We start from the raw sequence: 15,379 nt of genomic DNA, 5'->3' as shown, positions 1-15,379 counted from the left end.
TTGCACCGCTGCACAATTAAAGCGCAGTGCCGTCGTGATTCAGCAGCACAAATAAGTCCACGGGCGGCACTATCAGCTCGGTGACATTGTTCGTCTTGTGTTGTCATTGAGTACACACAATGCAGTGTTATTACAGGGAGTGCTGATCGCAGACATCCCCATCGATTCTCCCCCGGGAGCTAAGCCTAATCAAGCAGGGAGGGGGAGGGGGGCGCGATGGGGGGGGGGGGGGGCTCTCCACCAACTCTCCTTGTACACAATAGGCCTCGGGGCTCACAAGGTCGGCCTCAAAGTCACACGGCCGGCTTCTTGGAGCGACCTATCTTTGTGTAGCGCTGCCGTTAACAAGCTTTTGATGTATGTGTCGCCCCGGCGTTCCTCTCTCGTTATAATCTGGGCGGGCTTTTCATGCCAGGACGAGCACAAAGGCCTCCTTTGGGTACACGCCTGAGGATTACGTTGCGCCCGTAATGAACTTATTACCTTTTAAAGTGACTTTAGAATATCAAACCATATGTGTTCCCACATGTATTACCCATAGAATTATTTTTCAGGTTGTCTTTTCTGAACGGTCTATCACGAGTAGACTCACAAAAAGGTTTCATGAACCCGTCCTTGTTTGTAATTTTTAGACACATTTTGCCCATTCTCTGAGCACCCTTCAAGGACGAAATGAACCTTGATTTTGTCTAATTGAAAGTCGAGATTTTGTCTGATATCCACCAAAGCTGAACCACGTTGACTTGACAGATGTGTGATGCTTTTTTTCCAAACCAACATTCATTTCTAAACATTTTAGGGCTTGCTGCTGGGTTGCCATGATCAAATATTTTTTTAATTGATTATTCTGTTGATTATTTCATCCATTAATCGAATAATCAGACTAAATGTTCAGAATTTTTCCCGATTGCTGTTTATTAACCAATTATTGCCATTTACTTGGGATTGTTTCGTGATTAAAAAAACAACTAAACAACATTCTAGTAATATTACACGTGAGATTTTGTTGTACTCATCAACCTTTTTGAAACTGATTCAGTTTATGGTTCAGCCATTGCTTTCCAAAATAAAATCAGATGATTCCAATTGTCTCATTTGATTACACTCAAAAGATAATTGATCTTCGTTCATGAAAGATTTCAAGAAATCAGAGAATTACAGTTCAGAGGCTAAAATCAGAGGATTTTTGCAATTTGAAGTTTAATGATGGTTCTCGACGATTACTCAATTAATTTGAATATCAATTAGATGCTGATAATCAATGCCGTTTTGACAGATTTAGCTTGCCGTAGAAAACTTTCTGATGTCAATTTTTCTTATGAACAAAATTAGAATTTAGAAGTCTGTCATGAATAGACCAATACGACAGACAGAAGCTTGACACTGTTGGTCAAGAATGGCGACGAGGGTTGTGGACACAAAAGTCTTAAGGTCAACCAAATTCTAAGCGAAATGTAAAATGTCTCCCAAACTAGTCGAGACAGCACATTTGAGAAGACAATTTTACAAAGTTGAATTGAGAAAATCAATACAAAAAAAATACAAAATTGGCTTCTCTTATAATTTACAATATTTTGACCTTAAAATCAGCTCCACAAATTGTGGCGTGTAAGACAAGCTTTTAGATTAAATTGGCAATCTCGAAAAGCTCTTACAATGTGGTGATGTAATGCACGTGCCAAAGTGGTTTGTGGACGGGGGGGCGCGACCAGACGGGCAGCTGGGCGGCTGGAAATTGGATTGTTTTTTTTTTTTTCTTTCTTTTTTTTAACGGTCCATATGGTCTCCCGGTTCAAAATCAAACGGGGGACAGAGAAATTGATTATCTTTTAATTAAAGGTAACCATATCCACCTTGGAGAGCCACTTGGAGAGAGTAATGCATTTAGCACACAGCTGCGGTCCACCGGCCCGCCAAAGATGGACTACAGGGACCGTGGTAGCAGGAAAATGATCCAGAAAAACCAATACGCGTGATTTGTAGAATAATAGCATCAACAAAATCCCAAAAAGTAAATGGAGTTGTTTTCATAAGCCAAAGTGCAGCGGTGTCACAAAGTGGCGGCTAGACGGGGGGTCTGTGGAGGTTAATGACGTGAGATTAATAGTTTAATTAGGGAGCTCGATAGCGGGGCTCGAGGCACTCACCCAAACCCTTCCGCTATGTTCCAGATACATCAGTACCACCCAACAAGGAAGGCATTTTCATTTGTGTTTATATAAAATAGCTTTATTGACAGTTGACACTTAGCCATTCTCTGTTGTCCTTTGGAATTCCTTGCACTCAAGCGGAAGGCCACGTTGTGCTTTGATGTCAAATAAATGATCGGTGGGTTACGACATACGTGTAGAACGTTTGGACTGAAACGAGCTGAGATCGTGACGCAATCCCTACAAAATTTCAATCTTCAGCATCAAAATCGGCCATAGAGCTCAAACGAGCTTTGGCATGCCTGCAGTATCGTCGTCGAAAAAGCAAATCCTGTAAAACATGAATATGATTCCCTTTTAACACAAGTAATATCATTTTTGCGACTCTCCCGGAGAGTGGACGGAGCTCAGACGAAAAGGGGTGGTGTGGTCAAGACGACAGGAACAATGGTCGCTCTCCGGGGGAGGGCTAATCCAAAGGAGGCAAATTAATTAGGTGAGTGGGGTTACAAGAGAGGCTTAGGGTGGGGTTGCGCAGTGATGGATGATGAGCTCACCCCTACGCCCTCAAAATGAGACGCCTGAAGAAGTTGGTAGCCAGCTGAGCCCCTGCGCCTTTTGGGGTCATTTAATACACTTAACATTTAGCCCGCATTGATCGATTAATTGTAGTGTAGGTGACCACTGCATGAACAAAGCCCGCCCCCTCTCATAATGGCATCCATTTGGCAGAGTGGCTCTGATTTCCATCACAATGGCGACACATGTATTCAAAATGCCTCTTTTAATATTGTGTTGGCAACGCCATGTGTGCCTTTCCGATAATCACATCACAGCAAATGAGGAGCCAAGCGTGTAATTTTTCCTACATTAACAGTAACAAACAACAGTAGCACCAAAACTGTCACAAAAACAATCCCATCTTTATATCATAATTGGTATAATAATATAATAATAAGTTTGTCGCATGGGTTTATTCAAAATTAGTTTGTGAATGATGTGTGACTGCGACAATGGCTTCTGGACTTTTTCCATTCTTTTAATGTCCGTCCACAAATCTCCCAATTGAATCAGAGCATTGTATTGATACATTTGAAATTGAATTAAGCATCAGTCATAGTTTTAGCGCCAATGGAGTTAGTTGGATCAGGGGTGGGCAAACTTTTTGATTGGTGGGCCAAAATGGATTCTAAAATTTGACAGAAGGGCCGGACCAGGAGGAGATGTATGGAGTGTTTTGGTAACCTCACCTCATCGGGGAAAAAAATACAATTAATTTTCAATGAAAGTGAACAAAAGCATTACAACAAAATATCTGTCTTTGGCACACCACGGTATTTAGAAAATAAAACATTAACAAGGTTTATTCATTTAATTTTTTTCAATCTTGGCGGGCCGGATGAAAACATTTAACGGGCCGCATGGGACCCCCGGGCCGTAGTTTTCCCACACCTGAGCTAGACGTTAAAACACATTAGCCAAGGTTGTTGGTGTTTGTTTTACTAAAACAAAGTGCCTGCAATTGTCTTGAGGGGACCGTGAGTCTTGGCTCAACTCCAAAAAGGAAGTGCACACTATCAAAGGTAAAATTATGGCAATGAATGGAACTACTCGGCGAAAACATTTCTGTTTTTACATTGTCTTTACTTGGTTCGTTGAATAACGTCACTTTGATTGTGTTGAGAGTGTCCAAAGTTGATCATTACACAAAGTTGTTGTTAATCTGTTCATTAAATCAATCCATCAGTAGCAACGTGACAAGTGGTCGCCGTCTTAGAGGAACTCCCCTCCACTCGCAAAACCGATAAAAAAAAAAACCTGACAGAATGAGTTCTAATAAAGGCCTATAAATTCCTCCATAACAATTATATAAATGAAAAAACAAAAAACAAAGTACAAAGTCTCTTCTAGCACTGCTTCTCATTTCACAATTAATTTTTAATTTGCGCTCTTTAAAGGAGAGTTTGAGAGACGCGTCTTTTTGATGAGTCGACTCGGGCAACACGTTGGATTTGGAATGACAAAAGTGTCATCTAATGAAACGCGCGGTGAAAGCAACGAAATGAAAGCATCGACTGTAGCTGTGGACGGCCATGCGACGATGCTGAAGTTGGTGATGAGTGTAACCGGTGTAGCATATTCCTTGAAGCGTAACTGAGTCCCGCATACTGGAGTTTTAATTTAACATTTTGTAAATAGACGCCGCTCGCCACGTTCACGTTCTCAAGGCGAGTGAAATAAAACATGCAGGTTCCCTTAAATTATTGGCGTGATTGATTTCGTTTCTGTAATCTGCTTGCGTCCTTCACTAACAAAGCAGAAGAAACCTTCTCTGAAATTCAGAAACTGCATATGCGCTTACCTCCACTTGCTTCTCGCTGTCCCTCAAGGAATTTCTTTGCAACAAGAAAATTACAAACCGTCCGCGAACATCTTTGCAACCCTGACAAACAAAAAAAAACAAATTTGCTTTTCACAAGCATCCGTTGCACAGCGAGGGGTCAGCTTGGCAAAGTGGCCAACCTGACTGCTTGAAGTCACCACGAAAGAAGGGAAAGAATGATCATGAACTAACATTAGCTGAGCAACTTTTAATTTTTATAGAATTGACATACTCAAGTGAAGACCTTTGAATATTCAAAGTTTTTACATGACACTTTTCTTCCTGCAAATAAGAATTGTCGAACATTTATTTCCCAAGATATTCTCGTCACGACTACCATGACTTACAATGCTGATATTTTCAAGTGATTTTTATTTATTCCAATTTACATAATTTATTAGTTTGTGTATATTTGCTTCATTTTTTCTTTTTAATCACCCCCAAAAAAATCAACAAATCGCAATCACTTTGGAACGTAACATCCGCTTTGGAAAATTCCTGTTGAAGTGGCCATTCCAACTATCATTTTTCCCCTCTGTCATTTTTAGGAAAACTTGCCACGTTGCATTTTCTTGAAGGCACTGTGTGTCTTGGCCCATTTTCGAAAAGGCGGTATGCAATTGAAGGACGGTTTTGGCAGCGAATGAAAGAGTCATTAAAAACATAAAGTTTATTATTTAGCAGTGTTGGTGCTTTGTTTATTAAAACTAAATACCTGTAATTGTCGAGTGTGAATAAAACAAAAATATCTATAATTGTCACAAGGGTACTGTGAGTCCTGGCCAATCCTTCGAAAAGGAAGTAGGCGTTTGAAGGCCAATTATGGCGGCAAATTTCTTTCGTCAGCAAAAACATTAACGTTTGTTATCCAAGGTTGTCGAGATAAAGTATGATGACGATCAACAGCTGACTGTCTGTTTGCTGAAGTTTTGCTGTGTGTGCCTTGACAAATCGCCAAAGGCTGGTGAGTCACGTTCACATATTGAAAGCGGGACCGATGTCTGTGTGAATTCCAGTGGTAAAATCCAACTAATGGCGTTATCACGGGGGATGCCCACGTGACTGCAAATGAAAAAGTAAAAGCGTTTTCATAAAACATTTGTTTTCAAACGGCCACTCTGGGCGTCGGGTTGTTCCTGAAATCACAGTGTGTGTTTTTCTTCTTGGTCACACGGTGCTTATTGGGCCGTCTCAAGAGGGGAGAGAGTGTGTCGATTTTAGCAATGCCTCCCAAAGTCATAATCGGGCTCGAGAAGATGAAAGCCATTACATAACGGCGACTCACACTGAGAAGAGAGGAGCGAAGGGTAATTGCACTTAGAGTTCTTGTTCCTTCGCTGCTGTCTTGAATAATTTACCAAAAGCTGCGAGGCCTGATAGAAAGTCACCCCCCCCTCCCCATCCCTCCCACTTTCTTGCCAACCCCCAACCCCTGCCGCTTCATGGTACGCTGGGGTATTGAAAGTTGGATGTTTTTCTCTTTGCTTCGCACTGTTATGGGTTTAGACAGATAGGAAGACATCTCAATGCCGATGAGTCGTCGCTTGTCCATTTTGACTTGGGTGAAACTAGGCCCTCTTGGAATGTGTTTGTGTTTGACGTGTGTTTTCGGTGTGGCCCACCGAAATTGCTTCAATAGCATCCTACGGTAATTTATTTTGCCTTTTTAGGAAGGAAAGCAAAATTGAAATGGCAAAACAGGGCTTTTGTTTCATTCAAGGCAAAACACTCAACTTCATTGATTTACTCCAACAGCAATGGGAGTAATTCCCACAATCGTTAATTTGAATTAATTAGAATTTTAATTGTAGTTTTTAATTTAAATTTGAGTTTTGTTTTTTCAAAAGTAGTTAGTTTGTTTTCAGGGCTTTATTAGTTTTTATTATTTTTAGTTTTTTTAAACACTGTTTTATTTAGTTTTAGTTTTAATTTTCTTTTTTGAAGTGTTTTAGTTGTCGTTTTTTAAAAATTATTTCCTTTTTTATTTTATTTTGTTAACAAATATGTTTTCCAATTTATGTTTTAGTTATTTCGTGTTTTCACTAACGGTGGCACTGCTTATGAAAGCTCTTTGAACTGTTTGTTTCGATTGTTACGCTTTGCATAGTCATGCAAAGCTCCTCCGTAATGTAACCAATCAAAATAACAAATTTGATGCACCTACACTACACTAGATGGGTGTGAGAATTGTACTTTTTTTTTTTTTTCTCCCCCATAGTGCATGAGCAGATTATGGCAGCGTGGGTTGATGAGTTTCATCAATTTCAAAGTTTTATAAATCATAGCCTTTTCCATTTTCATGTGCAAAACACAAACGGAGATGATGTTTATTGGCTTAAACAGCCTGGAGTGCCTCAATCTCATTGGGGTAAATAACTTACATGGGCGAGGCGGCTTTATTTGGAATTAATTGCAAACAAGTTGCCCGCTAATGGCCTGCAAAAAAGGCCTAAGTGGAAGTGTTCCATTAAAGCCAGCCACTCTGATGGCATCTGACATATTCCCGCTAATTGTCGCCTTGTGAAAATGATAACTTGCTAATTTATTATTAATAAGAATTAATGGTTTTCACTCCGCCGTGTGCAAATCGATCCGGGATACTCTACACTGCAGTGGAGGCTCTCAAGCAAGGCTGGTTTGGGAATACGATGATTGGTAGCCCAAAGAATAAGAAAAAAAAAGAAAAAGAAAAAAAAGGAAAAGCTGTGAGATGCTCCTATTTTGTCAGATGCGTATAATACCATACATTACCTTTTATTGTCCTTTTTTTGTGTTTTATAATTATGAACAAAATACTTTTTCACCCAAAAGCCCTCATTTGTTGTTCTACAAACTGTGTTTTTTATTTTGTTTTGCATACCCATCTTAACAAGGAGCAATTAATCCTTACTGCAACTCAGAGAAAGTGTTAAATACATACTGTGCTGTTTTGTTTTGACAAATATGGAATTCTGCCACTTTGGCATGAAGCAGCCATTTTGCAGTTGTTTTGTGTGGCAACCTTCAAATGATTGATTTCATAGTGTCACATCTTTGATCATGACAAAGATTAATCAACATCGTTGACTCATTCACAACCAGCCGACTCAAAAAAAATGTGACATTTGACGTCTTAAGCCGTCAATGGCAGTAAATGAGTTAAAGTAATTGACCTAAGCAGTAAGCTCCCAATTACTGCATTAACACCAAGTAAAAATCTCCCAAATTGAAAAAGAAACGCAAGCCACCGTATCGCGGAGAAATAAATGCTGACTGAGTTGTAAAATTGTTCTTCGTTTTGCCACTGAATAACGACATCTACTCCAGTCATTTGATTTTATACAATCCCATCTTTGATCATGATAAAGACATCACAACGTTATTTTATCTCGACTTCAAAGCCATATTGGCGTAACCCCAACCTTGAAATTCCGTCAATGCGCACGTTGCCCGAGTTTGACAGTTTCTGCTTGAACGCCACCTCGAATGAGAGCATGTGTTAAGATGACACGCTGCGTCAAGAAAGGAGTTTGGAATCTTCTTTCCAAAAAGCTTTCAAGGAGGCGAGTTGAGTGTGCACCTTGGCTGTGGGGGAGGATTTGCATAGGTAGGCTTATATGTTCGTCACCACATCCTTGCCTTTGTTTTCATGTGACAACTGCCTGACAGCCAAGAAAATGGGACACAGGGAGTGGAAAAAAAGGTTTAAGAAAAGAAATGACAAAACCAAAACAGTTTGATAACCTCAAGCGCCGTTGCTGGAACACCCAGTGGAAAAAGGATACTATGGAATTAATCGCACTATTTCTATAACTTAGAGCAGGTGTGGGCAAACGACGGCCCGGGGGCCACATGCGGCCCATTAAACGTTTTAATCCGGCCCGCTAAACTTGAAAAGATTTAAATGAATAAACCTTGCTAATGTTTTATTTTCTAAATACTGTGGTTTTTCAAAGACATATATATTGTTGTAATGCTTTTGTTCACTTTCATTTCAAATTAAATGTATTTTTTTTCTCCAATGAGGTGAGGTTACCAAAACACTCCATCCATCTGCTCCTGGTCCGGCCCCTCTGTGAAATTTTAGAACCCATTGTGGCCCGACAATCAAAAAGTTTCCCACCTCTGACTTAGAGTTTTGATGTCCATGTGTACTTTTTTGTGACAAAGAAAAATCTCAGAAGAATTTAGACATTCTGAAAATGAAAACGATTGTCGTCATTGTCATTCGGGCTGCGGAAATCTTAAACATAGCCCATTATCATTGTAATAATTGATTACTTTGTTCGTTTTCATTCATTAATTGTGGTCAAGTCTCCTGACTTGCGTGCGGGGCAGTGTGATTTCGGTTCCCACTCAGTGACCCTTTCTGTGTGTGCCCTGTGACTGACTGGCAACCCGTTCAAGGTGTTGTCCAATATACACACAAAAACATCCATCCAAGATGTCATAACCAGATTGCGTGTGTTTACAACAACACTGAACTCTTGCTTGTCCCCTGTTTACCTTCAGCGAACGCCACACCCGACGCGATCGCGTGTCGTTGCGACAATGGACACACCTTGGCGTTATTTACCGTCACAATAATATGAGCTCGGCTTTTGACCAGCATCACAGTCGTGCACTTGCTACCGCCTCTTCTTTTCAGCTCGTGTTACATCTCCGTAGTCACGTTGGAGGCAGGAGGGGGAACACCTAAACCGCTGAGGCAGGGACACACATACGCAGACACGCGCACACACTAACATGCACACATGGGATGGAATCATTATGTCCACAAAGGAGACGGCGTTATTCCCTTACTGAGAATCCACGGGGAAAATTCCAGCAATGGCTGCCACCACTTTTATAATAAGCTCTATTGGCAAGGAAGTGGATGGCTAATTAGTCAGATATTTTTTTGGGCTGGATTGGTACACCGTTTGTGTCCACTCGGACAAAATACAGCCTTCAAAGCGAGAGTGTGAGGATTTTATCGCATTTATTTTTGTCTGTTCATTTATTTCAAATGATAAGCTCATCAGCAAGCTTCCCAGAAGCCTGATAAAGATCTCAATCAATTCAATCAGGTGTGTTGGAGGAGGGAAACATGTAAAACAGGCCTCATAGGGGCTCTCGAGGACTCGACTTAGGCACTCCTGGGCTCGATCATTCCTCTCTGGGAGTTGGAGGCCATCTGGGGGCAGTATAAGACAGACAGATAGACGCGTATCCTGTCCTCTTTTTTTTTTTTAGATGTCTCAACCCCTCTCAACTCATCAATGCAACACTCGTATTAGTTGTTCTTCACAGAGGATTAATAATTTATGTCGTGTTGCTTCACCGTTTGTATTCCATCCGGCGCTGCACTGCAAAACAGATGCAAATTATCATCATCATGAAAGTACTGGACTGAAATGTGGTTGTTTTAAATACACAAGGTGTAATTGTCTTTGTTGTATGTCGTCACTATTTTCCAAAGTGCTGCAAATGTTGTAGTGAGATGAGTTGAGTTCACTGTCATGATAAACAAAAAATGGCCAAACGACAACACATATCTCAAAACTCAACTCTCACGGGATCACTGTATTTGCATTTTATTTTGCACATTTTTTAAATTACATGCACACGCTCATTTCACGCGGTACACCTGGCTGTTGTATTGGAGGTGATTGGACATGCGGACTCAACAGTTTAGTCTCGTACAGTAAGCTTGTAGAAACCGCAATTGCAACTTGTCAGAGTCGGCAGCATGAATGTGACAAGATTTTCATTTTAAAACCCGAGCGGGATAATCCACCATAAACGTCGGATGTCACTTAGTGCAAATTGCTACAAGGTGGGGGTTTTTTTGGTACATACTTTAGGGAGTGTGTTTAATATAAATGTGAGGTTAGCCAGCGTGTCTTAGAATTAAACATGGTCATTCCCCACAACACTTTCCATTTAAATAACAGTAAGACGCTCAAGTGCGTGAGCTGTTTTGCCACACAAAATAATCTCTCACTCACACACACCCACACACCCCCACACACACACACACAACCAGTTCTATTGTTCCTCAACCCAGCTGACATTTGCCTGATATTTTGGGCCTGCTTGTTGCACTGAAAATATTTAGAGTGCAAATGCTTCCACCCCCTACACCGCCACCCTGCAGGTGCCGAGCAGCTCTAATGATCACAACCTGATAAGATCTTATGCCCGATCATGCATTGTTGTATGCAATAGGAAGGATTTGCTAGGCGGTTCTGGACCGGCATTTTGAACACCCGATTATCACGGTTCAGACTTCCAGAGTCACCGCCGTAACATCTGTCTCATGACACTTCCCATTTAAAGTTAATGTGGGGGGTTTTCACTCGTAGATCGGATGGCATTAAAACGGCTTTCAAATTAAACATTTACCATCAGTGGATCTTCGAAATCATGAGAGTTTGAGGGATAAGTAGAGGAGGAGTTTGACTTTTTCTTTCCTGTTTAATCCGCTTAAGCCCGGTTTGCTAAATTTTGATAGCTGCTCTGATGACTTGGAAGCAAACAGTGTGCATGGCACTAGTTTCGATGGTTAATCTCTATCTCGCCTGAGTCATTCATGAAATGTCAAAAGTGTGTCAGGGCTCGTGCAGAAGACGAAAAAAAAAAAACTGTTGAAATGTATTTTTCAATTTTCTTTTTATCTTTAAATTTGTGTATGATTTTTTAAATACTAATTTGATGTATTTAATTAATGGAAAATAAAATGACTAAGTTATAATTTTTTTTACTTTATAATTAGTATTTAAATGTTATTTTTGATCATTTCTTTATTTTTGTATTATTCTGTAATGCTCGATGTGTTAGTGTTTTGGATTTGTTTTAACGAATAATACAAATGTTATTCTGCATCATTTTATTAATGAATTAAAAATTTCTAGAAGGACCAGATCAATTAATTCGCTGGCCAATTTAATCAGTTATTAGCACTTTGAAAATTGTCAAACTTTTTTTCCCCCCACTGAACACATAATAAAATAAGATGGATAATGACATTCACCATTTCCCCCAAAGAAGAAAAAAAGCTGGAAAAAAATTGTAAATGTATTCTGACAGACCAGTATCAGCCCTATTTGCTACTATAATATTGTATTACTTACTTATAATCTATATTTTATGTACATTTTAAATGTAATCGTAAGAGCATTTTAAAATTATTTGTATTAATTTTAAAATTTTGATTATAAATTGTTGTTTTTGATTTTTAAAAAAGATTCATTTTTAACTGATTATAAAATATTCTTTATTTTATGAATATTTGTTAGTCTTTTACATTGTACTGTTCATTTATGATTTATGATATTGATTATAGCACCATTGTGTACCCTTGTCACTAGTTTTTGTATGTATTGAGACGTATGTTAATTTTTTTTTTAAGTTTTGATGGTCATTTACTGTCACCCACTTTCAGACCTGCCGAGCTTCATCAAATCCCCCGAGGACCAGACGGGCATCTCGGGCGGCGTTGCGTCCTTTGTGTGCCAAGCCACTGGTGAGCCCAAACCCAGAATCACCTGGATGAAGAAGGGCAAGAAAGTCAGCTCGCAGCGCTTTGAGGTGAGCGCACACAACACACACACACACACACACACACGCACACACATAGGACTTATTTGTGCAAATGAGCGCAACGTGTCGTCCGGCCTCCACATTGCTATTGATCGTCACACAAAGCACACCCAGCTCCTTCTCTCCGAGCAAGACCAGACAGGCCTCACTCCTTTGGCTTTAATCTTCTTCAGTCTCAGTTTATAGAGGAGTCCACTTCATCTTGGTGCATCCTCGCACCCGCATGGCTCGGCTACATCTTGTCCGCCCATGCATCGCTCTTGATGTGGATATTCACCGCCGCTTCTTTCAGCACGTCTGAACAAAAACGATACCTCACGCTGCTTTCGCGACCATCTGTAACCGAATATGCAGGATGTGACGTGGGTTCTTTGGTCTTTTAGGTTTCCTAATCTGTCTTTTAATCATCCAGTCCAAGTCCAACTAAATTAATGTATTAGCTAGGTAGTCCTTAGTAGTTTTCAAAGCTTTTAAACCAAGTGCCACCTAAAAAAATTAATAAGCACTCCAAGAACCATCCTCGTGACTAACATTTAAATACAGTAGCATATCTGAGTCTCGAGTGCCCAACCAATCCATCACGGTCAACTGGTTGACTGCGGACAGCTCCCAAATCCACCGTGAGGGGTGTTGTAGCAGAAAAAAAAGAAGTGCTTTTATTTGTGTGCTGTGTGCATATTTTTATTATTATTACTATTATTATTATTTATTATCTATTTATCTATCCGTCTGTCTGTCTGTTTCTCTCTCTCTCTCTCTCTGCCTGTCTATCTGTCTCTCTCTCTCTCTGTGTCCGTCTGTCTGTCTGTCTCTCTAGCTCTCTCTAGCTCTCTCTCTCTTTCTCTCTCTCTCACTTTCTCTCTACCTCTCTCTTTTTCTCTCTCTCTCTTGCTTGTCAGTACTTCTCATTCTGCATCATGCATTAGGGGCAGCGTTTTTTCCCCGCACTTTTTCCTGTGTTTATGCTGCAATACAGTGAAACGGTAAGAAGAGAAGTAAAAAGTAAAGCAAGCCCCCTTCCGAACCACCTTGCCTTCTCCCAGGTGATCGAGTTTGATGACGGCTCGGGGTCCGTGCTGCGCATCCAGCCCCTGCGCACGCACCGCGACGAGGCCATTTACGAGTGCACGGCGGCCAACAGCGCCGGCGAGATCAACACCAGCGCCAAGCTGACCGTGTTTGAAGGTAAGACGAGGCCCTCCTCTCCTCACTTCACCTCTGCTGGCTTACAATCTCACATCAAGATGTGGCGTGTGCATCAATTATGCATTCATTTGCATCGGAACGCTTTGAAGATTCCTTCCATTTGTCAGTGTCAGGGTGGACCTATTCTGGTGCCGTTAACATTGAGGCCCACAGATTTAGGTAGAGACAAGCAAGTCATCGATTGTGGAAGTGGTTGTTGATTAATCGCATGACTTGGTTGCGCCCACCAGTGGTCATCATCTATGGGAAGAGAGACTGCTTCAGTGTGTCTGGGCAGCGTTATTTATTATTGAGCTTAGAATGTTCATATAAAGCCTCTCTCCTACTCATAAACTATTATTTGATCTTTTCTCCAGAGTTCTGCAAGGAACTGTAGTCACTGATTTCAGTCAGCAATACGCAAATAATTCAGCTTGGTATTTACAGGGTGTTAGTGCCTGTTTAAAAAAATATTTCAAATTTATTTTCTTGATTTTTTTTTTTTTTTTTTGTGTGGGGGATAATGAATAAATGGATGGATCTTTAATCAATGTAATTATTTTAAATTTTGTCTTTAAGTTATTTTAATTAGGTACAAAAAAACTTTTCAATAGACAATAGTTTGTGATTCATTTTATAAATAATTAATAAATGTACCAATATTCAGCCTTTTTCATCTTGGTCCTTATTTTGAAGAGTTAAACAAAATTAAAATTAAAAAAATAATATCCAATATATATCGATATTGACCACATCACCCTAATGATTTATTTTTCATATATTTAGTATTTATTCTATTTTAATTCTGAATTGATTTAAAGGAATAAAGGCCTTAATTATCCCTAAAAATAAATATTTGTGATTATTTTGTCTTAATTTAACTCAGATTTTTTTTAATTCATCTTTTATTTGTCATTTTATTAATTTCATCTATTTTATGTTTTCATTTCAGTTATTTTTTTTTATTGTTCTGCTATTGTTCTGATACATAGAGGTGTGCAGTCTGGCAATTCAGATTTGAGGTCGTCACCTCTTCCCAACACAACACGCCAGCGAGCCACAAAATGGCCGCAAATGTAAAGCAGTCAGCGAGCGCCGTGTCGAATAATCACACAAACAGCTTTTGGAGTGTTTTCCACAGATCGGCGTCCCCCCCATCCCCGCTCGCCCTCTACTCACTCCTCTTCTGTGGCGTTAATGTACTTGATGTATGTGGACAGAGGTTCTGCACCCCGTCCCCCGCTCAGCCTTGCATATCAGCGGCTCGTGAGCGTGCATTTCCTCCCTAATTGATTGTAATTTTGTCATGTGGATGCGAGTCACTGCGGGGCTTTGATTCCATTAGGAAAAAAAAACAAAAAGCCTGCAAGCGAGCCAGTGGGAGGATGAGGGTCATCCGCCGCCGTCACGCCGGACTTACAGAAGATCCCCCTCCTTCCCGTTCCCCTCCACGCTCATTTGATATCATCGGTCGGGCCTTGCGTAATCTTCCCAAAGGGACTTTTGCTTTACTTTCTTCGCCCCCCCCACCCTCTCTTACTCGTCCTCGTCTTGTGCATCGTGAGGAATTGTGTGGCACGAGGTGAACACGAGTCACACAGCATTAGGCGCAAGTACAAGTACACAATCCCCCTAGTTATTGTGGGAGTTATCAGGAAGAACAGCTTCTGCTCTCCTGGGGAAAGAAAAAAAGTCGTTTCTGGAGTGTGTCTGTGGGATTTTTGTCACTCATGTATAGGGCCTTGAGAAAGGCCATAGCTCGCTGCATTTGTTGCACTTCATCCCAGAGGTGTTTGATGGGCTTCTTCCACACCAATGTCACGCATGGTTTGGGCTGTGGGAACAATTGCCCAAAAAGTTCCCACCAAGTTAGAAGTAACCCAAAATACAAGAAACAGATGTCCGGTATGTCTTACCGTTATTGGTTCTCGAGCACATTTTGGAAAAAGCAGGACAAAACAACGATTGAACAGCTATAAAGGGAACTAGTTAGATGATGGTGATATAATATATAGCTATTAACTAGTTTTCTGAGTAGTATCTACTGGATTTGGATTTATGCTACCGTGATTGGTTAAGACAAAGTTTGGTAGCCGTG

The 15,379-nt window shown here is 40.5% G+C and overlaps 1 protein-coding gene across 12 annotated transcripts in view; it reads left to right on the top strand.

Annotated features, from left to right (window-relative positions):
- Positions 1-15,379, top strand: part of LOC148325912 (receptor-type tyrosine-protein phosphatase F-like) — a 204,106-nt gene that overhangs the window by 83,036 nt on the left and 105,691 nt on the right. For all 12 annotated transcript variants that reach the window (XM_088310234.1, XM_088310232.1, XM_088310228.1 and 9 more), the window contains 2 exons: positions 11,939-12,084; positions 13,140-13,281. In XM_088310234.1, the coding sequence (XP_088166360.1) occupies positions 11,939-12,084; positions 13,140-13,281 (288 nt within the window). The remainder of the gene's footprint in view (positions 1-11,938; positions 12,085-13,139; positions 13,282-15,379) is intronic.

The sequence above is a fragment of the Idiotropiscis lumnitzeri genome, chromosome 12 (genome assembly GCF_059441095.1).
Source record: "Idiotropiscis lumnitzeri isolate Australia: NSW breed Sydney's pygmy pipehorse chromosome 12, RoL_Ilum_1.0, whole genome shotgun sequence".
Classification (NCBI taxonomy): Eukaryota; Metazoa; Chordata; class Actinopteri; order Syngnathiformes; family Syngnathidae; genus Idiotropiscis; species Idiotropiscis lumnitzeri.
Note: the sequence above shows the minus strand (reverse complement) of the source record. Positions and strands in the feature narration are given on the sequence as shown.